Source organism: Aspergillus fijiensis, assembly GCF_003184825.1.
Source record: "Aspergillus fijiensis CBS 313.89 unplaced genomic scaffold BO72scaffold_34, whole genome shotgun sequence".
Lineage (NCBI taxonomy): Eukaryota > Fungi > Ascomycota > Eurotiomycetes > Eurotiales > Aspergillaceae > Aspergillus > Aspergillus fijiensis.
The window spans coordinates 353,337-375,414 of record NW_024469010.1 but is presented as its reverse complement, the minus strand read 5'-3'; the positions used below and the strand labels follow the sequence as shown (position 1 = coordinate 375,414).

Below are 22,078 nucleotides of genomic sequence, written 5' to 3'. Positions count from 1 at the left end.
CCCCCCCCCGGAACAACCAAACTAACAACCCCCCAAGTCCCTCCGCATAGCCCCGCCGGCCGCCCACCCAACCTCAACCAGCAACACGACGACCCGCACGCCCTCAGCGCACGTCTCGCTCCCTCACCCGTCGAAGGGCGCCCCCTCGGCGCCGGGGCTGCCCGACACGCTCCGGAACAACCTGACACTACCAGCAGCCCGGGGCCCGCCGTCGGCGCAGACGGCGACGCCCAGCTCGGCCCACCCGCTCGAGGCGCGCCTGCTGGCCTGGCGGGCGACCCAGGAGGCCCTGAAGATGGAGTCGCTGCGGCGGGCGTACGGCATCGCCGAGCCCATCCGCCGCGGCATGGAGCTGAAGATCGTGCGGGATGGGTCGTTCCGCCCCGCCGTCATTGGGGGTACGCAGAACAACGTGCATGAGGATATCTTGGTGCTTGGGGGGCGGGATGCAGAGGTCGGGTGGGAGGATATCTTTAAGGGTAAGTCTTTCCATGGTGGTAGGGAAGGGCAGAAGGGGGGAAGGGGCGAAGGGTGGAAAGGTACAGCTGCTAACTTTTCTTGAACTACAGGCGACGAGTTCCGTGAACCCCCGACTTTCCATGATGAGATGGAGAAGAGATTGCGTATGGATTAGAGCATAGATTGCTTTGGTTGGGACTAGGGTTGAGGGTATTCGTGCTATGGTATTTTTTTTTTAGGTTTCTATGTTCTTTAACGGTTCGACTGAATGGGATTGTGTTTCAGATTCTATATGACGCGGTGGTGCAGTCAGCGTCGGTGGCAGTAGCCTTTCACACAGTAAAAAAAGAACTAGCTACAATCCAAGTACGCATGGATCTACGGCGATGGAAACAACAGTATGGTTCATAATATATGTGCAGTTGTGGTAGTTTGTACATCATGTGATTCCCGGGCGGTCGCCCGGCAAGACACTATTGTGGACATCTGAACACGCTTCAAGACAAACCGGCGCCGTGTACCACAGCGGTACACATCGAAAGCCCGCTGAACGGAACCTCGCCTCAAGGTTCTGGTCCGCAACCACCACCCGCTCCAGTCCACGGGTGGTCTGATCTTGGTTCAGAGGCAAATGATAACGACATAAGCAGAAGGTGGAACGCTGCATCGACCAAGAAATAAATGCTAACAAACGGCCTGCCAATTGTGAGGGAGGGTGAAGACGGAATATCAGGGTATATGTGAAGCAGATAACAAGTATGAGTGGCATCAAGCGACTCGATAGAAATAGAAGCTGGTGAGCGACCGATAACACCGGAACAGATGACTTTCAGGGCACGAGCAATGACTGCTGCTGGACCCAGAACGCTAGAACCAGCCGGACGCCGTCTTTGGCGCACAGCGCAGGTAGTTAACCTGGTGCGCCGCCTTTAATGCCGAAGCAGATAGACTAGGTATCCTTGGAAAATCCCAGAAATGGCTTATAGCCATAGGCAATATGATCAACGGCAAGGGATAGAATACGTGGCTTTGCAGATGACAGCATGAGAGGACAACGTCATAGAACCCAAGGGAATTCATCCCCTTGTGGTAGTCGTCTTTCCGACACGGGGACCTTCGAGGCACCAAATCAAAAACCCGTGCTCATTGAATGATGCAGCGACATCCAGGGCTACGCTCGCTGGATTCGCGTTCACGGGTGTATTGGGCCTTGGCTCCCTTGGCATCGTCTTCGTCCACGATCTCTTGGGGCTTTACGGTCATGTGCACCACATTAGGAGCATCTCGGTTAAATCGGCAGTCTAGGATAGTCAGTATGGAGACACGATTGAGGCTCGTAGGGACTGCCGTACCTGATAATGGGGACTTGTCGTCCAGGAGCTTTCCAAAGGAGATCAATCGAATCGAACTAGGCGAGGACGGCCGTGTCTCCCATTCTAGCAAGACCAGATTGTCAGCCACCAACTTTAAAGCGCAGGAGCGGTTACCATACCTTGTCGCCATTCCCTCCAGATCAGTTCCTTCAGTGTATACACGCTCATGGCGAAAGGATCCAGGTTTTCAACATTGACTTGTTGCTTCTTGAGATATTTAGCATCAATCTTGAACGGGTGCCGGGAGCCAGTGATCAACAATAGAGTGATGACAAGCTGTGGTCCCGAGTCGTCCTCTTCCTTTACATTCTGAGGGGAAGCCTCGCCCGCGGCTACTGGAGCTTTCAGTTCACCGTGATCGCCAGCCGATGCGCTGGCAGACGGAGCATCGCTGGGGTTCTGCTGCGAGGCATGTGTTGCTGTGGGGGCTTCGGCGACATTCGCTGATTTGCCATCTGTCAGACTCAGTTCCTGGGTCTCATCACTCGTACTGTCCAGGCGTGGAGTAGTATTCAAGGCCTCTGTGGACTCCGATGATAAACCGGGGACAGCAAGTGGTTGTAGAGGTTCGATGGGAGGAACCGGCGTAGTGACCGCCGGGTCGCCCTTATTGCCCGTGCTGTCCGACATGATGACGGCTATTGTATAACTTGAAATGCGAGATAACGCTAATGAAAGCAAAGCGACGTGTCGAGTTGAGAAATTGCGCGCGGAGAAAGACCAGAAGCGAAGATGGTGATGATTATTTCTCCGGTAGATCCGGGGCGTGCGACCGACGTCGTTATTGGAGGGGGGAAGGCGGGAGACCCTGGGGAGGTTTCAAGGAGAGGGAAGACAACGACGAACCCAACAGCGCGCAACCCGAACAGCGACAAGAAGGGAGGGGGGCCCAAGGGGGCTAGACTAGATAAGAAGCGGAGAAATCCAAGGACGGCGCGAACAAGTGACTAGAACTTCGACCGGTTGAAGGAGATGAAGGGGGCCATGCGACCCGAGGGAGGCGAAAAGGGGACGTGGGGGGGGGTTGATTGAGGAGGCGGGCAGTTGGCGTAGAGGTAGGGAGGCGATGACAGAGCGGGCAAAAGGAGGCAGACAAAACTCTAAAGTACGCCTCCTGAGGGACTCAAACAAGACGGTAGGTTAAAAGATATATACTAAAAGGTTATAAAAGATTGCCAATAGATAGAGTGGGAGTAAAGAGTCACAAAAGAGATCGATAGCGGATCGTGGGTGGATGATGGTGATAGTGGTTCGTCAGTGACGATGAGGTGAGGGAAAGGGAGGGAGAAGGAGAGAAGAACCGCCCCCGTGACTGCCGGGAAGAAGCGCAACTTCAAGACGGGAGAAATTAAGGAAAGGGGGGAGGGGAGAAAGCCTAGAGTCGATGTTCCAGGCGGGCGGCGATCCGGTTGGGCGCGCCCGGCCTCAAACGGAGTTTAGTCTAGTCTGTCCAGTGTCTACCTACGGAGTACCAATTTGTCAGTTCAGCATGTTTCGGTGGGCCAGATTCAGATTCGCAGATCGTTTCAATCGATGCTTCGCTGCTTGTTCTTCTCCTTCTTTTCGGCTTCTCTCGGACTTTCTGTATTGACAATCATCATGATCTATTCGAGAAAGTCCAACAGTCCCTGTCTGCAGTTCTGAAAGATTAGAGTGGCTGGCGTGCTGTCAAAGATCCTGCATCTACTCCAAAAGCGACACTGACACTGACACCTGTCAAGCTCGTATGTATCGGTGTCAAACTCGCGCTGGGCCTCCCTCATAGTATCAATCGACTATCGTCAACAATATGCATATTACAGACGTCTCTTGATCGCTGCAATGCCCAGATACAGACCGTGGACGTGGTGCAGATCTTGATACCAAGAACCAAACTGGGGAATCGATACCGGAAGACCCGCTACGAGGCATTGCTTAGCTCTTGTTGTTACTATATATATCCCACAACGACGACCTCGCCTAGCCTTCAAGTACTGTATGAAGTACGTAGAGCATTGCTTCCAGCCCTCGAATTGGACCCTGATTGCCGTGAGAAACGAATGAGTCACATGATGATTCAGATCACAGCTGAAGCGGCAGAACGGATTTGAATCCATTCTGGGCCACCAAACCTCCCGAAGTCACGCCATGGCAATGGCACCATGCATTCTTGGTTGACCTCCTTATCATATTTCTCCGACTGTCGCAGAACATACGGAAGAGGCCTTGGTTCTATCACTACCGAGCATTGATTTACCAAGGCAGAACAAGACCGATGTTCTTTTTTGCCTCCATGAGGAAAGTTGACAGTGACACTAGTGTCTAGTATGGACGCTAACCCTTGTTGTTCCTCCAGGGCTCTATTCGCTTACTGAGTAGATGATCTTCGTCCAAAAGTACTCCCCCCTCTTAATATTTGCCACGCCTGTTTTCTCCGCTCTAGACCGATGGCTGTAGGCGAGAACCGTTCTTATCACCATCGCCTGACCCGTTCACCATCACGAAGGGACTGCGCACGTGGACGGTCTGGCTTCTCACACGAACACGAGAGGTTAAATCTAGATCCATGAGTTCTGCTTCTCAACACCCCGCCTGAATGTTTGTGAATATGTCAGGCAATCCATGGGTGTTGCTTGGTCTTGTATGTGTTTGAACCATCCAGTGACCGGCCCTCCCAATCAGATCTATGTGACATCATTCTTGCCTTAATCTTCGTCAAAGACGATCATTGTCCACAATGATGATCAGAGCTGGAGACCAACCTTCCAACTCGACAAACACGAGGTATTTAACTGTAGGGCTCAAAGAACGAACATCGTATCTGGAGAAATCGATGGCATCCAAGCCGCGAGCACTTTAAATTAAGTTACGATTGATCCTTCGGACGCGGTGCAGGCGGGGGTCGGCTGCAACGATCAAGCGGACAGCAAATGATTTCGACCTGTCATGCAATAGTCTAGAACCTGATATCCGTATGTGTTGACCGATCCTTACTCAGTCCTTTCTGATGTAATGGACTGATCTTCATCCTGATATAAGTTGAGGTCATATGGCCACACTACAATGTCATATAACGGAACGCAACCATCAAGCATACTGCATACTTCGCCAACCAACACCATCTATCGCTCTCAAGTTCCAGCGAGGGGTTGCCCTTCCCAAGGAAATGCTTCGATCGCCATTCTCGACACCGCGCAAGTCGACCCAGGAAGTCCCCATTCAAGGCGATGCCAGTGGCCTGAGCCTGGAATTGAATATCACCGAGCCAGCCTTATTCGCCCCGACCTTATCAGACAAGCCAGCAGTTCTCCGTGGTGAATGTCGATTGACGGCGAAAGAAGCTGTGACAGTGAAGCGACTGACCGTCAACCTGCGCGGTACAAGCCATATCGTGTGGCCACATGGTGAGAACAATATATGGTTTCTAGAAACTAGAAACTTCCCTCCGGAGTTGGCTATTTGTCTAAACTATAATTGCTTCAACAGGTATTCGCGAACGCCGTACGGTGACCGACAATACATTGATACTGCTTGGTCCCGAGGCGACAGACCCGGTGCTTCCGTGTTACCTTGACTCAATTCAGGAAACATCGTCATACCAACAGGCGCACAAAGGGACCACCTTATGGAGTGCGATCTCGGCTAGAGTGGGATCGAACGGGCGTGAAGAGCAGGACACAGGGTCTAAACATCAGCGACTGACACCCGGGACCCACACATTCAAATTTGAGATGGTCCTGCGCTCCCATCTGCCTGAATCTATTCACATCCGGCAGAGTGAGGTCCGGTACTGGATCCGAGCCTCCATTGAACGACCGGGCTTCTTAAATCGCCCATTCTCCTGCAGCAAACCCATTACCGTCGTTCATTGTCCCGCAGAAGATTTCGTGGACGATGCTGAACCGATATATGTCGCTCGCGCTTGGAAACATCTTTTACAGTCGGATATTCTAGTCTCGAGGCGAGGGGCACCTCTTGGGGACCTCTTACCTGTCACCGTGTCATACACAGAGCTGGGCCGCGCCAAGTTCCGTGGGCTGCAAATATTTGTCTCGGAAGATGTGCAGTACCACCAGCGGGATGGTCTAACTTGCTGCAGTGGCCCTTTCAAACGAAGCCTAGTCTACGAGAAAATGGCAGGACCGGTGTCAACGACGGCGTTGAGACGAGCCGACACGGAAGAACACCCAGCATACATTGAGAAGGACGATTATATCACCGCCAAGGCGGTCGGGGATGCCGAGGCACGAAGCCGATCGCCGCACGATGGCGACACGGAACACACCGAACTCAGTCTCCAACTTCCAATACCCGTTTGTCATCTTCATTCTGATCCAGCAAGGCCACAAGGCATGCATTTTGACACCCGGTACAAAAACGTTCGAATCATCCACTGGCTTGAGGTAAGATGATGCGGTTTTTGTTGGCCTACGAATTTTCACCTAGACTAATCGGTGGCACTTCTCATAGTTTGCCTTCCTAATGGCCAAGCCCGACAATTTGAACCCGAACAATGAGCGCATTGTGCAGAAAGTTGCCCACGTCCCATTGGCACTGCGCTCTTGTTACGCTCAGCAAGCCAATGCTGCGCTGCCGGCATACTCCTAAGACGGTTGGGGTTGCAGCCAATAGTATGATCGGGAAAGCTTCGGAAAGATTCCTGGTTGGACTGCTGCAAGAAATCTCCAGTCGTGTTGAAGCTTACTCGTGGCCGTGGCCTGCATCACAGCACCTGGGCATGAAGGCCCGTGGGCGTGTGGGAAGTGGAGCCCGTGAAAGAGGAGTGGGTACTCAACCACCATTAGATCGTGAAAGGGTCCCTCAAACTTGGCTTTCTTTGGATAAGAAGCTAAAAAAATCTTCAAGAAGATCCAGCGAGATTCTTGCAGGCTTGCAGCCATGGCAGCATCTACACTTTTACAGGCCTTGCCGCCACCGAAAGAGTGGGTACCTTACATTTCCGGATAACATCCAGTGGGTCGTCCCGCTTATCGGCCGCTGTGCAGTTACATCATTTGCTGTCCGTTGACGATCTTTCCACCTGGAATGCATCATTCTCACATCATATCTCATCCCTCCTCTACCCTCCTCCGTCCGAAACCACCACATAATTCATCCCGAAGTCCGTTACCGAACGGGCCTCACGCTGCTTCGGTAAGCGGCGCCCTCTTACGGTTCTCAGTGTTGTCCCACTGCCTGCCCGTCGTAGCGAGGCCCCCCCGGTGATGTCAGCTGGGGTTGAACAATCGGAAAAACATTTCGAAAAGGAATGCCCATGGGACGGTCAGGGTCATGGCATAGGACGTGTGGAGTGGAGGGCCACCTCCAAGGCTCCAATCTTTTCCCCATGGGTAACCTTCTTTGGATCAAGCGTAAAATGTAGCGAGCGCTCCACCGCTCGTTGCCGCATGCAGTACGCAGATTCTTAAGTTCACGTAGTCCTCTCGCACTGCTGGCATATTCTTTCAAAGCTTTAATCTTCTCTTTATCTCTCCTTCCATTCTCTCTTCATCCCCTCACTCTACTCCTCCTCCTCTTCCTATTCATCTATATACCCCATTTCTCCCCTGGGTTCCACATACAAGTTTCTATCATTCTGGCATCGTAACATTCTTTCTCATCATGGCGCCTCCCACATATGCCGGCTTTACGGGCCGGCGACTCGGCCTCGCGATATCAACAATTGCGACTATGGGCTTCTTGCTCTTTGGTTATGACCGTACGTAATTTCTTCAGGCCTTTTATGAATCTTGAAGCTTACAGTCTATGCAGAGGGTGTCATGTCAGGTATTATCTCTGATCCTGCTTTCAACGACATGTTCACTGCCACCAAGGGTGATTCGGTCATGCAAGCAACGGTTACCGCAGTCTATGAAGTCGGTGAGTGACTTGAGCTGGGTGCCAGGTCAGCGACTAGCAAGCTAACCCGCAGGACACAGGCTGTCTCTTTGGTGCCATCTTCGCCTTGATTTGCGGTGAAAAGTTGGGGCGGCGTCTTATGGTCATCTGGGGTGCAACCGTGATGATCATCGGTGTGATCATCCAAGTCACTGCCATGCCCAATTCGATCCCACTGCTGCAGTTCATCTTCGGCCGTGTGATCACTGGTATCGGCAATGGTATGAACACGTCGACTATTCCAACGTATCAAGCCGAGTGCTCCAAGACTAGCAACCGTGGTCTTCTTATCTGTATTGAGGGAGGCATTATCGCCATTGGAACCATGATCGCTTACTGGATTGACTATGGAGCCCACTATGGTCCCCAAGACCTGGTCTGGCGCTTTCCCATTGCCTTCCAAATCTTCTTTGGGCTCATCATCATTTTCGGCATGTGGAAACTTCCCGAGTCCCCTCGTTACTTGATCGCCCACGGCAAGGTCGAGGAAGGTACTCGGGTCCTTGCTGCCCTCGCAGGCGAGGAAATCGACCACCCCCACGTCCAGCTGGAGAAGAATCTCACCCTGGACTCTGTCCGAGCGTAAGTGACCTCGATGATGGATCTGCAGATGCCTTGATAACTGACCCTACCCTCCAGGTCCGGAAACTCCCATGCTAAGTTCAGCGACTTGCTTACCGGTGGTCCCTCTCAGCACTTCCGCCGCATGCTGGTCGGTTCGTCATCTCAGTTCTTTCAGCAGATTTCTGGCTGCAACGCGGTCATCTACTACTTGCCCGTGTTATTGGAGGATTCTATCCACCAGTCCCACAACTTCGCGCTTCTGATTGGCGGTATCAACATGATCTGTTACGCAATCTTCGCCACATTCTCGTGGTTCTTTATCGAAAAGATCGGTCGTCGCAAGCTGTTCCTCGCCGGCAGCTACGGTCAGTGCGCTGCGATGATCATCGTCTTTGCCTGTTTGATTCCGGGCGATGCGGAGAGTGCTAAGGGAGCTATCTTTGGATTCTTCCTTTACATGTGCTTCTTCGGTGCTACATGGTTGCCTCTCCCATGGCTCTACCCTGCCGAAATCTCTCCTCTTAAGACCCGGTCCAAAGCCAATGCGGTGTCGACCTGCAGCAACTGGCTTTTCAACTTCACCGTGGTTATGATTACGCCCGTGATGGTCAGCAGTATCGGTTGGGGAACTTATCTTTTCTTCGCCGCCTGGAACGCCCTCTTCATCCCTGTCATTTGGTTCTTCTACCCCGAAACCGCCAACCGCAGTCTGGAAGAGATCGATTTGATTTTCGCCAAGGGCTATGTCGAGAAGATGAGCTACGTCCGTGCGGCCAAGGAGCTGCCCAAGCTCACTGATGATGAGATCGAAGCCAAGGCGGCCGAATATGGCATCCTCGGTGACGAGGAGAAGGCTGAGGAGCGGATTGCCGAGAAGAACCCTCCCCAGTCTGAAGAGTTTTCCCAGTTCCAGCCAACTCAGCTGTAAGGGGGATTGCAGCAGCGCATGAGAGTTTACATTTATGATGATATGCCTCGCAACATGAATTATATACCTCTTTGTTGTTTGTTCTCTGATTTTTGTTGAAGTGTTGCCGAGGCCAGTTGCTGGCCAACCTTGCCTACGTGTCCTTGCCTGGTGCAGGATAGGTGCGTGCGTGCGTGTGTGTGATGTGTTGGGCTCATCCTTCGTCGATGCATAGGAGCTAGAAAAAGCTTCAAAAGCGAAAAAAGTCTCTTTTCTGGACAAGATTTCACTGCTACGAGGTGGGATGTGGATATCAAGCAGTCATGGACTCGCCTGTCTTGTCCAGGGATATAGGCTATAGGTGTGGTCATGTATATACCAGTTTTGCGTTTTATGTTCTGCTTCAATAGAGCAACCACTAGATTCCATCTTCATTGAGAGTCTTTCTCTCCTCAGATCCGTCCATATGTCCTAGTAGATAAACCTCCCATTGATTCCTTAATCATCCCCACTCCTCAAAACAACCCCTCAAAACAACCAAGTTGGAAAGAGTACCGAGTCCACACACAGACTACAGCAAGATCTTGCAAGACCTCAGTGCACTGCATGCGGCGACACCCGACCGGATGGATGGTTTTTGTTTCGACCCTTCCAAGCTTATCTCTGGCCCAAGCATGCCAGCGAAAGTTTAATTTTTTCGACATTGCCCAGGCTTCTACTCATCGACCATTTACGTATAGAGAAAGAAACCTGCAGTTGCATTTGCGACGAATCCTTCATTGCATCTCTCCACGGAGTGAGATCACCCATGTGATCTACAATACAAACAGCAGCACGCTAAGTTACGTCAGTGTCTTCAACTCTTCCAGACGGATGCAGTTCAGGACGTGGCCAGCAGCGCAATTAGACTCGGGAGGGTCTGTTTGCTCTGGAATGGAAAGATTCGTGTGGAATGAGGGTGGTAGGTTTTTACTTGCAGTAAGAAAGACTGAGTTCAAACTTTGTTGGTTGGTTTTCTTAGGTCCAGTCGTCGCATTAAGCCTTCTTGGTCTTGGTCTTGGTCTTGGTCTTTTCTTGGGTCGGTGTTGTTGTTGCTTGCTTGTTTAGGTTTTGGCTTGCCAAGTTTCTTCCCGGAAGGGGTGAAAGAGAGAGAGAGAGAGCCACAGCAGCCTCGGTACGGTGCATGCGAGTATGTGCATATGCCAGCTCAGATTGGAGGTAAGGAGGGGGTGGAGTGTGTCTTTGTCGTGTACATGATGGTTATGTCTTGATTTGAGTTGGGGGGGAGGGAATCTGGGGTCACAGATTTCATGATATGGACTATGTTGTTCGTTCGTCCCTGGTTCGTCCCTGCGATGGTTGATATGTGGTATTGTACATGCCTGACGGTGTATAGTAGTCCTGTGATATTAAAGGAGGGCAACAGCCTTTCATATCGCATGGGATGATCGTGAGGTCTGAGTTCGGTCCAGTGAGACACTGAGGATTGGCCGGTGTCTGCACTCCTTTGGGGTAAAATGAGTCGACCTAACGCCTGGCAAAAGGTGATTATTATTGAGAAAGATAGAGATAAGATGAGGCAGTCAATTGTTTGAATCACGAGCATTCATAATGACTATTTCGACACTTGAGAAGTCAGTGACTGCACTACTAGGTATACTGAAGCACTTGCCGAATTCGACCGCGTAGCCCGGCACCGGGAGACGGACACGTGCTGTCAGCGGGACCGAACCCGAACGGCGATCTACACTAAGCACTGGGAACTACGAACCACCCCGTAACCTAGCATTGGATATCACCAATCCATGTGATTCAATCCCTTTACTCTTCCCAGAGTGGGTCAGATCTATACTTTATCAGAGCATGGCAGGAGCTCCGGATCCTTCAGTCCCAACAAAACATGAATCGGCCAGCGCCTGAAGCAAGCATGGCCGATTCCGAACCTCGCAAACGCCATCGGCCGGCCAAATCATGCGAGCAGTGTCGCCAGCGCAAAGTCCGATGTGACCGCAATGTCCCCTGTGGTCCCTGTAGGCGCTCGCGGTCCTCAGTGGACTGTTCATATCGGGAGAACCTCCGTTCCCCGAGCCCAGTCGCGATTGAGCAGACGTCCCTGCATGCGACGCAACTGAGTGCTTCGACTGCGGGTCCAGCTAATCATGTCCTTCAGGAGACGCAACCACCAAGTCTGACAGCTAATGCGACTGTGGCATCACTCTATCACCCTGAAGTAAGGAACTCAGTAAATGGACTAGTTAACACACAGGACCCGCCTGCCAATTCGCAACACGGTTCATCGGTTCGTCAGCTCCAGGACCGGCTGCAACGTCTAGAGGCGCAGCTGGCGACCTCATCGACTGAGTCGGATCAATCTCTGGAGCGAACCTTGCGAGATCTGTGCTGCAAGGTCCAGGCATTGGAGGAACGGCTGTCGTCGCAAGCCACGCATTCTACCCCGAGAATAGAGCCGGAAAGAGAAGGGCATGGAAGGCAGGAACAGATGTCGACTATGCCTTCGACACCTCTGCGGCTGGATGCGAAAGTGAGAAAGATGAAGCTGTTTGGTCCGACTCATCATGTCTATACATTGGAGAAGGTATGGGGTAAACCTGACTCCGTGACGAGCCGTGACTCATCAGCTAGCAGCTTCACATGCTCGGTTCCCTCGCAGGCAAGGACCCGCAGTCTGCGTATCCGGAGCGCAAAGCTGAACTGGCGACGCTCATCAAGGAATGCCGGAACCTCCGCAAGTCAGTCAAAAAGAGACAGTCTCTGAAACCGAATGACCCTGTGTCAAATCTGCTCAATTCGATACCCGCAAAAGATGTGTGCGACGAATTGGTGCGCTGTTACATGGACACTTTCGAGCCTGTGTATCGAATCCTTCACTTGCCAAGTTTTCGAAAGGAGTATCATCGGTTCTGGGAGGAACCTCCCGCCAAGGTCACGCCTTACCTTGTTAAACTGACCTTGGTACTCGCTATAGGGACTACATTTCATCCACGGCGAAGCAAAGCAGGCACTGAACATGACTCGCGGCTGGTCCAGTCCTGGATATACGCAGCTCAGTGGTGGCTCACTGGGCCAACGGAACGGTTGACATCGAGCCTAGAGGGTATTCAGGCCGTTTGTCTGCTTCTTCTCGCCCGTCAGATGGGAGACCTGGGACCGTCTATCTGGCTGTCACCAGGGTCTCTTCTGCAGGCGGCCACGGCCATGGGCCTGCATCTGGACTCTGCCAGATTTCCCAGCCTGTCACCCTACATGGCCGAAATGCGTGCACGTCTATGGACAACCGTTCTAGAGCTTACAATCCAATGCTCCCTGGACACCGCTGTACCACTGATCATCCCCGCTTCATCTGACAGCAAACCCCCTTGCAACCTTAACGACAAGGACCTTGACCCTGACATGAAACAAGCAACCACAGCCCGACCCATGTCCGAACTGACGGACTCCTCCATCCAATTGCTGCTTCATGAATCCTTCTCCCTCCGTGCTGAAGCCGTCAACCTCATCCATGACCGTTCAAATCTGACGTTCACCCAAGCTATTCAGCTGGGTTCCAAGCTCCGTGATGTCTGCCAAACCCTAACTAATTTCTTCTCCTCCCATATCCTGTCCCCCACTACCCCTCAGCATCCGCATCAATCCCAGCACACCAACAGCGACCTCCACCCGGCCTCCTTCCACCACAAATTCCTTGATATGATCCTCCGCCGATACATCCTCCTCCTCCACCTCCCATTCATGCGCGAAGCAGCCACCAACCCCCAGTATCATTTCTCGCGCAAAGTCTGCCTCGAATCCGCCATGATCATCGCATCCTACGCCAGCACCCTGACTCTCCCCGCCACCACCGACCTCGACGCCTTCGCCCGTCTCCTCATCTCCGGCCGCGGCTCGTTCCGTGGCCCCTTAAGCCTGGAACTTTTCTCCATCCTCGGACTAGAAGTGATTACCCAACTCGACGAATCCCCTCCTCCTCCTCCTCCTTCGCAGCCCCCCGCCTCCGCCGCCACCTTGACAGCAAGAGCAATGACCCGAAACCCCCTCGCCGAGCTCGCCCGCGCCACCCGAGCCCCCCTGATCCAAACCCTCGAGCACATCCGCGACCAGATCTTCCAGATCATCCGCCTCGGCACCCCGAGTCTCAAGCGCTGTATCGTCCTCTCGGCGATGTTGGCGCAGGTCCGCGCCATGGAGACGGGCGACTCCGTCGAGGAGGCCGTCGGCGCGTCGCTGGTCCTCAGCCTGAAGGAGTGCTACGCTGCGTTGCAGAGCTTTGCGGCGGCGACGGCGCACGGAGAAGGGGAGGTTGCGGAGGTTGCGGCTATGATGACGGGAACGACGGCGGTGGGGTCAAGCCTTGGAAGTCCGTCCGGGCTGCCCGGGTTGGAGTTGAATGCTGTAAGTTTCTTCTGGTTTCTTGCTGGTGGTGGTGCTGCGTGGTGAGAGGGAAGGGAGGGAAACGCTGGGTGTGTTTGGAAGCTAAAGCTAATCGCGGGTTTGTGTAGGATCTTGATCTTGATATCGCGAGTTTGTTCTATGCGTCTGGGTTGGGAGATCTGGAGGATCTCGGGTTCTAGATTGTTCGGATACTCGGAGAGCATATGTGGTGTGGGGTGAGGAAGGGGGGCAGTGTGACGCCGTATGAGCTGGTACTCTACGTTGGTCTGCCTGGAACTTGAAGCGAATAGCAAGGCTCACACTGGAAGGAACGCTGCTCCTGGGGCGAGAACGAGCTGTCCCTTTCTGGAAGGAAGAGAAGAGAGGAATGCAACCCTCAATCTTCGTGGAAATTAAGATTTATGTAAAGTAACTGCAACGACCAGTTGGCGCTTGAAGAATTAGATAATGTCTGGTATTCATGTGGACCATGCGTGCCTGTCGTGGTACGATAGTGTTCCTTCGTGTTTCGTGCTTCATCCTTTTGTCTGGACAATCTACGAGGTCGGTAGCGATGGCTCACTCGCTTGTGATGCACCATCCTCAAACCCAACCAGAATACTGGTCCAAGCCTTCATTCTGCACCCCAGCCGAACCGTGCCGGACGCCAAGCAGCCGGACGGTACCGATCTTCCCGCCGAAGTCATCTTCCACCTTGCTCTCCCACGAGGCGAAGGAGTCCTCCAGCCGCTTGATGACCTCGGGGGAATCCTGGATCAGCACGGCAAGGGCATCATACCCACCGGCGCCAGGGACGACACCCCCGACGACGCCGTCGAGGTCGGAAATGGCGTCGAGCAGCTCGGTCTGGACCTTGGGCTCGATCGGCACGCCCGACTTGGCGGTCATGCTGCGGATGTGGCCGCGGGAGCGCTGGATGAGGTTGCGCACCTCGCCGAAATCAGCCAAGGTGTAGCCACTGCTGCCGCTGTCCTGGTTGCCGGCGGCGGCGGCGGCGTTCTGGGAGAGGGTCTTGAGCTCGTGGCAGAGGTGCTCGTTATTGGTCTGCAAAGCGGTCCAGAGCAGGTCGGCCTCCTGGGGGTTCTGCTTGCGCCACTCCAGCACCTTCTTGACCATGGAGGGCGAATTCGAGCCGCATTCGACGTCGCAGAGGACCATCTGCATGCCGCGCGGCAGCTTCATGCCGAAGTCCAGGCACTCCGTGTCCCAGCGGTGGGCCGGGTCGACGTCCTCGACGATGGCGAAGAGGCGCTCCTCGAAGCCGGGGGTGGCGGCGTCGCCGACGGATTCGAGGATCGACGGCGAGAAGCGGCGGTAAAGGCAGGAGCCGTAGATGGCGGCGGCGACGTCAAAGCCCGAGCCGACCTTGCCCTGGGCGGCGCAGTGGGCCGCCTGCGCCAGGTTGTGGAGCTTGTCGCGCGCGGGACCCAGGTCGTCGGGTTGCAGGGTGCGGTGGATGACGAGGGCGGAGACCAGCGCGGTGACCAGCGCGGCGGAGGATCCCAGTCCCGTCTTGTGTGCCTCGTGGAGGGGCACGCCGAAGTTGACGAAGCGGCCGGGGGACTGCAGCCCGGAGATCTTGGAGAAGGCCGTCTCCGAGTAGTAGTCGTTGTCGGCGAGGATGGTGATGGAGAGGGAGCCGAAGTCTTTCGATCCGGCGACGTAGCTGATGTAGGTCAGGGCGTAGTTGAGCGAGGTCTCGACGAAAGGGTTGGGCCGTCTGGTTCATGGAGGCAGGGATTAGCTTGAGAGGCTCCTGACTGACAGTTTCCTAGGGAGAGTTTTACCCCTGGCCCTTCTGTATCACTTTGATCCCACCGCCATTCTCGCACCGGTGTACACCATACTCCCAGACTGCGTCGACGAATTGTGGGGACCGAACCACGACGATGTCTTCACTCTCCTTGCTATCTGGTGTGCTCTCCGCTTGCCCTGACCCCGTGGATGAGCTCTTCCGGTGGTATTTTTTCAGCTGTTCGACAATGACATGGATGCGAGCGTCGAGGGCGAAGACGGTGCCTGTGTAGTTACGGTCGAGGACCAGGTAGCCGCCGGTCAGGAGGACTTTGCCCGGGGCGGACACCGCCGTGACGGTCGGAGGGATGTAAGACATGAGGACGCTATGGTCGTGTTGTGGATATGCTAAATCGTGGGAAGGGAGGTCATAGATCGTGGGGCAGGTTCAAGAGTACTATGAGAAGGAGCAGTGTCAACAATGGAACCAGTTCGCCTTAGGCTGTAGTGTGGGGGGAACGGACTGGAGCTATACAACTAATGGGAGTAGATCGAACTATTTACATACCGTTTGCAAACTGACTTATCACGGACAAGTGAGAGGGTCCAACTGAATGGTCAAGATAGAATGGTGAAAAAACAAAAACAATCAGCTTCTTCGCAATGGATCCGTTTAAGGGAGAGACGACCTTTGTGACAAGCCCCGCCCCGGTAGTCAACTTAGATTGATTAGGGGTTCAATATGCAGTCAGTTCATGTTGCTATCTGCAAATTCGCCCGGGTGTGACAATGCTTGGAGCTGGAATTAGGGTGAGGGGTGTTTAGTCCATGTCAGCAAGACTTCAAGAATCGTCTCATCATGATTCTCTCAAGGTCATCATTCTTTTCTCTCCATTGTTGACTCTGGGATTAACTGTTGCTGGGCGGATCTTCCAGTTGGAAGACCAGTGGTGAATTGTGGCTGGTTCTGTGGCTGGTGATGGGCTGGATTCACCCACTGTTGATGCCTGCCATTTCTGGTGTCAATTTGCGGCAGCCTGTCCTCTTACCCCATCAATTCATCTCATCCTTCCACGCTTTACGTTACGCAGGTGCACCAGGTACAGCAGGTACAGAGTCATGTACATCAACATGCATGCTTCTACGCACATGGTACGAGCAGAGCATCGAAGCTACTCACAACTTCCGTTACCTGGCTAATGACCGACCACGGACCACTATCTCAGCTGGGAATACTCCGTACAGTTAGTTACGTGGAAGGCGCAGCAATAACGGCAGCTGCCTCACCATGTGAATCTTACTGCATCCGGGGGCTTCCATCCATCCTCTTTACATGACTTCGAGATTCCAAGGACGCCCACAAACCAGGGGTGGTCTCAAAAAAAAACCAGAAGAGCGTTTATCGGGCACAGTGTCACCGTCACCGAGACGGCGAACAGTTCACGGAACGGACAGACGGAGATTTGGAACGGATATAACGATCGAAAGCCTTTCGTATCCGTGGCCAAGCGGATTCCAGCGATGTTCGGTGCTTCGGCCAGCCGGGAATCCGCGCCCCCCCGTACAACCAAACCATTCGGAGGCCAGCCTGCAAACTCCGGGGGGGGGACATTGCGGTCCCTGCGAAGAAAAAGAGCCGGAAGAACAGTGAGTCACGGATTCACGGCCAGGGGTCCAGCTCTGCTTCTGATCCACCCGATTGGGTCGGAGTTGCAATCCGGGGCCGCAGCGAGAACTGAGAAAGTCAATGAGGCCACCTGACACGCGGAATCCTTCCCTATGCTCCCCTATTTCGCCTCAGGCAACGACCATTCCCGAAACCTGACGTACCTTCGTCTGGTGGGGATGGTTCTTTTGCTATTTTTTGCAACACAGGAAGTTTTTTTTTTTTCCGCGCACCATCATTACCTAGTTTGTTGCTCAAAACAACAGTTGTCCTGTTCTATCAGATCAGCGACTGCACGCTGCAGGTTGACGCCTGCGCTACTTAAATCCCGCAGTACGAAGTGCAGAGACAGTAGCTACATACATGCATATACCAAACGCGTTCTATAGACTAGACCAATCCACCCACCAATGCCACAAAAAATTCCAGCTCAGGGCTCCGTTTATCGCTGAAATCCTCCCTTGGAACCCATTCTCAGACCTATCAAAAATCCATTGAAAAAGCCAATCAAAGTGTGTATTTGCATTGGTCAGCACGGCAGTGACAAAAGTACCTATGCCCAAACAGGCCAAGTGGCAGTGGGATCTGCGCTAGACCCGATTTAGTAACCCCGGCGATACCGATCAGTTTCCCTCCCCGGGCTCTGAAATACCGATCAATTCCCTCTCCCAGTGTGGCCTCGTACTTTTCTTCTGTTTGCTCTTCATCTACACACAGGCTTCAAGCTACTGGTTATTTTTCCCTTTCGCGATCATCCCCTTCCTTCTTTTCCCGCGCGTTCTTTTGGCGACCAGCAGTCGTCAAATGAACCTGCATAGTTATTATCATTTTGATTGCAAGGTACGAATTACCCGATTGGGAGGCGGAGAGTGGGAGGCGAATAGTTGTGCATCAATCACGATAAAGAAAAAAAAAATAAGGGGGGAAAACAACAATCAACACAGGACGCTGCTGACTTCAATTCCAGCATTGCCTCTTCCCTCTGAAGAGGTCTCCCGCAAGATAAATGGTCTTCAAGCCGTTCACCCACCTCGCGCGCCAGAGTTTCACCAAAGCCTTCACACATGGCTATGCTCAGTCGGTAGTTGCGGCCTCGCAGTCCTCGTACGCGTCGTCGACTACATTAAACACCCTTTCCAGTCAGCCCGCCGCCAAGTTCACGAGAACAACTCAATTACAGAATGTCTTCCAGCCCTCTAGCTCCGGTGCAGGCGCCAAGGCCAGCCAGGGAACTTCCGGCTCTGGGGATCTGGGTTTAGCGGCCTACTACGCTGCATGGCAACATGCTCAGCAAACCGGAGATGATAGTGACTGGAAGCAGCTGCAGATGCGGAGGAGAATCGGTTGGAAGCCTACGTTGAACGAAGAAGAAGGAAAGACGAAGAACGAAGCCAGCCTTCCATCCTCGGACTCCCAATTCCACGAGTCACCTCACATCACCAAAGCCTCCGCCAATGACGATGTTAGTGCTCAGGTCGAAGAAGCCGTTGCCCGCGAGATCCAGATCCAAGAAGAACAAGCGCAGGCCGAGGAGGCTTCCGAGACCAAGGACAATCTCGACACCGAAGCGTTTCCCGATTTACCCGCCGATGTTGCTGCTGTGGAGGATGCGAACGTCGAGCAGTCTCGCATTGCTTCCGAACATATCGTCGAACTAGCCAATGGCAGGAAATATGCGGATATTCCGGGTGCCTTCGCCGCTATTCTTCGGGATGGATTGACGCCGACCGTCGGGGCCTACAATGCCCTGTTGGAGTCGGCGATCCAGCTCCATGGGGACACTGCCCAGGCGATCCAGAAGGCTCTGGACATCTACTCGGACATGCTTCGTCGTAGGGTAATTCCCGATGAGCAGACCTACCAGACTCTGGTACAGCTTTTCGTCGTTCGCGCCCATGATGCCATCAAGTCCAAGGATCTCTTGGAGCAGGACCGTGCCCGGTACGGTGGTATGGAGGAGCCTGGCAAGTTCATGCTACACTCCAGTGAGTTGGAGCAGGCTCTTCTTGCCGAGGATCACTCTCTTGCCATTGCCATGAAGCTCTTCCGCACTGCCACTACCCGTCACCCCGAGTTCGTTTTCGCTCTCGACACCTACCGCTACCTGATCACCGCGTGCGCCAAGGAATGTCTGGTTGAGGACATGGTCTGCGTTTATGCCCACATGGAAACACACAAGGTGACCCCACATGCCTCGATTTTCCCGGCCATGATTGATGCTTTTGCTTCGACGGGGGACTTGAAGAGCGCTGTCGAGTGCTACAACGAGTACAAGGCTCTGGCTGTTTCGGACGACAACGGTACCTTTAGTATTGTTCAGCGCTTGGATGGGCAGGTCTACGCCGCCCTGGTCCGTGCGTACCTTTCCTGCGGAAAGGAAGAGCAAGCTCTTCGGTTCCTGGAGCGGATCCAAGAGTCGTTCCACGATGTGACAGAAAACCGTGAGGCCCGCCAGGACGCCGTCGAATCGGTAATAGTTGAGGACGGATTGGTGCGTCATGCCCTTAAGTCGGGGGAGCACGGTCGGGCATTGGAGCAAGCCAAGACCCGGTTGCACGATAACGCGCTGGATCATGCCATGTCGCAGATCTGCATCGCCGCGGCGGATGCGGGTAATCTGCAGACAGCTTCCGAAGCATACGATTCTCTCCCCACCGACATGAGCGTCCGCCAGAGGCCCGCGGTCTCGATGCTGGCCCTCCATGTACGTCAAGGCAATGTGTCGGCCGCCCGGACCCTGTGGCACGCCCTGAACACTGCCGGTCAGGCAACCCCGGACATGGTCCAGCCGACCGCTATGTATGCAGTCGCCCTCGTGAAGAGTGGTCAGATCGAAGAGGCTCTGGTCGAAGCTCGTAATATGTTTGCTCGGATTCGCAGTACCTCGACCGACTTGACCCTCAACCATATTCGCGAACAGGTCAACGAAAGTCTTCACCTTGTCGGTCGCGTTCTTGTCCAAACTGCGGCTGTTCTCTCCTCTCCAGCTGCCATGTCTCTCATGTGGTCAATGGTTGAGAATGGCGGCCTCATTTCCCCGGTCGCTGAGCATGTAGTGGCAAGCTTGGGTCCGATCGGCATTTCCCAGTTGAACGCCCGCGACCTCATGCTGGCTCTCCAGGTGCAGGCTGGTATGCTTCTCAACAACAGCGCGATGTTCGACGTGGCTCACCCCATCCGCTTCGCCCACATGCTCGACCTCGCTCTGGCCACTGGGCTGCCGATGGATGCTACCACCACCCAGATGGTCGACCAAGCCGTGGGTAAGCTGTTCAACAGCCGCCCGGACATGGTTAAGAGATGGCACGATCATCTTGCCATGACCTCTAGCCCTTCGTCCTTCGTCAGTGGTCGTCACTCTCCCGGATCCGATCTGACCTCGATGACCCCTGTGTCCAACGAGGACTCATTCGACCCCTATGCCTACGCCACCGATTTCCGCGGATCTTCGATCATCGCTGATGAACTGGAAAGCACCACCGGCCAGCTAGAGTCTCACCTGAACGAGGCTCTCTCTCGCCTCCGTACTATGCGCCGCAGCGGCCGTCACCCTCGCTACATCACGTACGCCAAGCTGATTACTTCTGCGACGAAGATCAACCGCGTTGATCTGGTCCATGAGGTTTTGAGCATGGCTCGCCGTGATGTGCCTTTGCTTCCCCAGTACAATGCCGTCAAGTACGGTTGGGTTTCCATCTTGGACGCGATGGTGGCCTCGTGCCTGAGCCTGGGCGACCGCAGCCAGGCTTCCAAGTTCCACCAAGAGCTGCTGGAGCTTGGCTCTGCACCCTCGGCCAACACGTTCGGTCTTTACATCACGACCCTGAAGGAATCGACTAAGACATTCGACGAAGCGACCGAGGCTCTGAAGATCTTCCACCGCGCCGTTGCGGAGGGTGTTGAGCCCACATCTTTCCTGTACAACGCTCTCATCGGAAAGCTCGGTAAGGCTCGTCGGATTGATGACTGCCTGCTATACTTCGCCGAGATGCGCGCCAACGGAGTCCGCCCGACCAGCGTCACTTACGGAACCATTGTGAACGCTCTCTGCCGTGTCAGTGATGAACGGTTTGCCGAAGAAATGTTCGAAGAGATGGAGTCGATGCCTAACTACAAGCCTCGCCCTGCCCCTTACAACTCTATGATTCAGTACTTCCTCAACACCAAGCGCGATCGCAGCAAGGTCTTGGCCTACTTCGAGCGCATGGTCACTCGCAAGATCCAGCCCACGATGCACACCTACAAGCTGCTCATTGACGCCCACGCCTCTTTGGAGCCCATTGACATGCCCGCGGCGGAGAAGGTGCTTGAGACCATCAAGGCTGCCGGTCAGCAACCTGAGGCTGTGCACTATGCTTCCCTCATCCATGCCAAGGGTTGTGTGATGCACGATATGGAGGCTGCCATGGACGTCTTCCGTTCCGTGGTGTCGAACCGCAAGGTGCGCGTTCAGCCTTGTCTGTATCAAGCCCTCCTCGAGGCCATGGTCGCCAACCACCAGGTCGCCCGGTCCGAGGAGATTGTGAAGGACATGGCTGCTCGTCGGGTTGAGATGACCGCCTACATTGCGAACACTCTCATCCACGGATGGGCTGCGGAGGGTAGCGTGGACAAGGCCAAGACTATTTATGACAGCATTGGCATTGAGAAGCGCGAGCCCAGTACCTACGAGGCCATGACGCGTGCGTTCTTGGCATCGGATGACCGCGAGGGTGCCGCCCGCATTGTGCAGGAGATGCTCTCTCGGGGCTACCCCCCTGCTGTGGCCAGCAAAATCGCCGATTTGGTTGGGGCTGGTGGTGCCACTACCGTCCCTGCCGTCGCCACTCTCTAGAGTCGACGACATGAAAAGTTGCCTTCTATCTCGTTTCCGATCAATCTTTCGGTTGGTCGTTTAATACTATCTCCAGGGCTGGATCCCTGTCTTTGGGCTGACTCCAGCCGATGGTTCCGGATTGAACATATAAAAGGGGGCAACTTGATGACTGGGGATGGGTTGGATTTGCATCTAGCGTATGGCATTGGCGTTTACAGGAATGGGATTGGGCGATGTATATACCATCTTGTTTTGATTTCTTCTTTTTTTTT

At 54.0% G+C, this 22,078-nt stretch overlaps 9 protein-coding genes across 9 annotated transcripts; 6 read left to right on the top strand and 3 right to left on the bottom strand.

Moving 5' to 3' along the window:
* Positions 1 to 37: 37 nt before the first annotated feature.
* Positions 38 to 848, top strand: BO72DRAFT_449558 (proteasome maturation protein; the record flags this gene model as incomplete). The annotated part of the gene is made up of 2 exons (XM_040945055.1): positions 38 to 479; positions 570 to 848. Coding segments are annotated over 2 exons (507 nt in total), but the record flags the coding sequence as incomplete, so codon positions are not given.
* A 754-nt stretch (positions 849 to 1,602) lies between these two features.
* Positions 1,603 to 2,462, bottom strand: BO72DRAFT_460222 (uncharacterized protein; the record flags this gene model as incomplete). Its single annotated transcript, XM_040946455.1, has 2 exons — positions 1,603 to 1,895; positions 1,952 to 2,462. 2 exons carry the CDS (start codon positions 2,460 to 2,462, stop codon positions 1,603 to 1,605), a joined length of 804 nt encoding a protein of 267 aa, XP_040799843.1.
* A 2,515-nt stretch (positions 2,463 to 4,977) lies between these two features.
* On the top strand, positions 4,978 to 6,419 carry BO72DRAFT_381589 (uncharacterized protein; the record flags this gene model as incomplete). The annotated part of the gene is made up of 3 exons (XM_040941437.1): positions 4,978 to 5,215; positions 5,298 to 6,214; positions 6,282 to 6,419. 3 exons carry the CDS (start codon positions 4,978 to 4,980, stop codon positions 6,417 to 6,419), a joined length of 1,293 nt encoding a protein of 430 aa, XP_040799842.1.
* Positions 6,420 to 7,235: 816 nt separating this feature from the next.
* BO72DRAFT_161723 (putative MFS monosaccharide transporter) lies at positions 7,236 to 9,231 on the top strand. Its single transcript, XM_040939315.1, has 4 exons — positions 7,236 to 7,530; positions 7,584 to 7,691; positions 7,751 to 8,291; positions 8,349 to 9,231. Exons 1-4 carry the CDS (start codon positions 7,434 to 7,436, stop codon positions 9,199 to 9,201), a joined length of 1,599 nt encoding a protein of 532 aa, XP_040799841.1. The 5' UTR covers positions 7,236 to 7,433; the 3' UTR covers positions 9,202 to 9,231.
* Positions 9,232 to 9,633: 402 nt separating this feature from the next.
* BO72DRAFT_161663 (uncharacterized protein) lies at positions 9,634 to 10,337 on the top strand. The gene has a single exon (XM_040939314.1). The coding sequence runs from the start codon at positions 9,787 to 9,789 to the stop codon at positions 10,285 to 10,287; it is 501 nt and encodes a 166-aa protein (XP_040799840.1). The 5' UTR covers positions 9,634 to 9,786; the 3' UTR covers positions 10,288 to 10,337.
* BO72DRAFT_161830 (uncharacterized protein) lies at positions 10,275 to 10,907 on the bottom strand. The gene has a single exon (XM_040939316.1). It carries the CDS (start codon positions 10,784 to 10,786, stop codon positions 10,388 to 10,390), a length of 399 nt encoding a protein of 132 aa, XP_040799839.1. The 5' UTR covers positions 10,787 to 10,907; the 3' UTR covers positions 10,275 to 10,387.
* Positions 10,908 to 11,107: 200 nt separating this feature from the next.
* On the top strand, positions 11,108 to 13,724 carry BO72DRAFT_432533 (uncharacterized protein; the record flags this gene model as incomplete). Its single annotated transcript, XM_040943170.1, has 4 exons — positions 11,108 to 11,366; positions 11,436 to 11,744; positions 11,852 to 12,800; positions 12,849 to 13,724. The coding sequence occupies 4 exons, from the start codon at positions 11,108 to 11,110 to the stop codon at positions 13,633 to 13,635; spliced, it is 2,304 nt and encodes a 767-aa protein (XP_040799838.1). The 3' UTR covers positions 13,636 to 13,724.
* Positions 13,725 to 14,172: 448 nt separating this feature from the next.
* Positions 14,173 to 15,703, bottom strand: erg8 (phosphomevalonate kinase; the record flags this gene model as incomplete). The annotated part of the gene is made up of 2 exons (XM_040941440.1): positions 14,173 to 15,310; positions 15,378 to 15,703. 2 exons carry the CDS (start codon positions 15,701 to 15,703, stop codon positions 14,173 to 14,175), a joined length of 1,464 nt encoding a protein of 487 aa, XP_040799837.1.
* Positions 15,704 to 17,996: 2,293 nt separating this feature from the next.
* Positions 17,997 to 21,824, top strand: BO72DRAFT_381470 (pentatricopeptide repeat protein; the record flags this gene model as incomplete). The annotated part of the gene is made up of 1 exon (XM_040941435.1): positions 17,997 to 21,824. One exon carries the CDS (start codon positions 17,997 to 17,999, stop codon positions 21,822 to 21,824), a length of 3,828 nt encoding a protein of 1,275 aa, XP_040799836.1.
* Between the last annotated feature and the right edge of the window lie 254 nt (positions 21,825 to 22,078).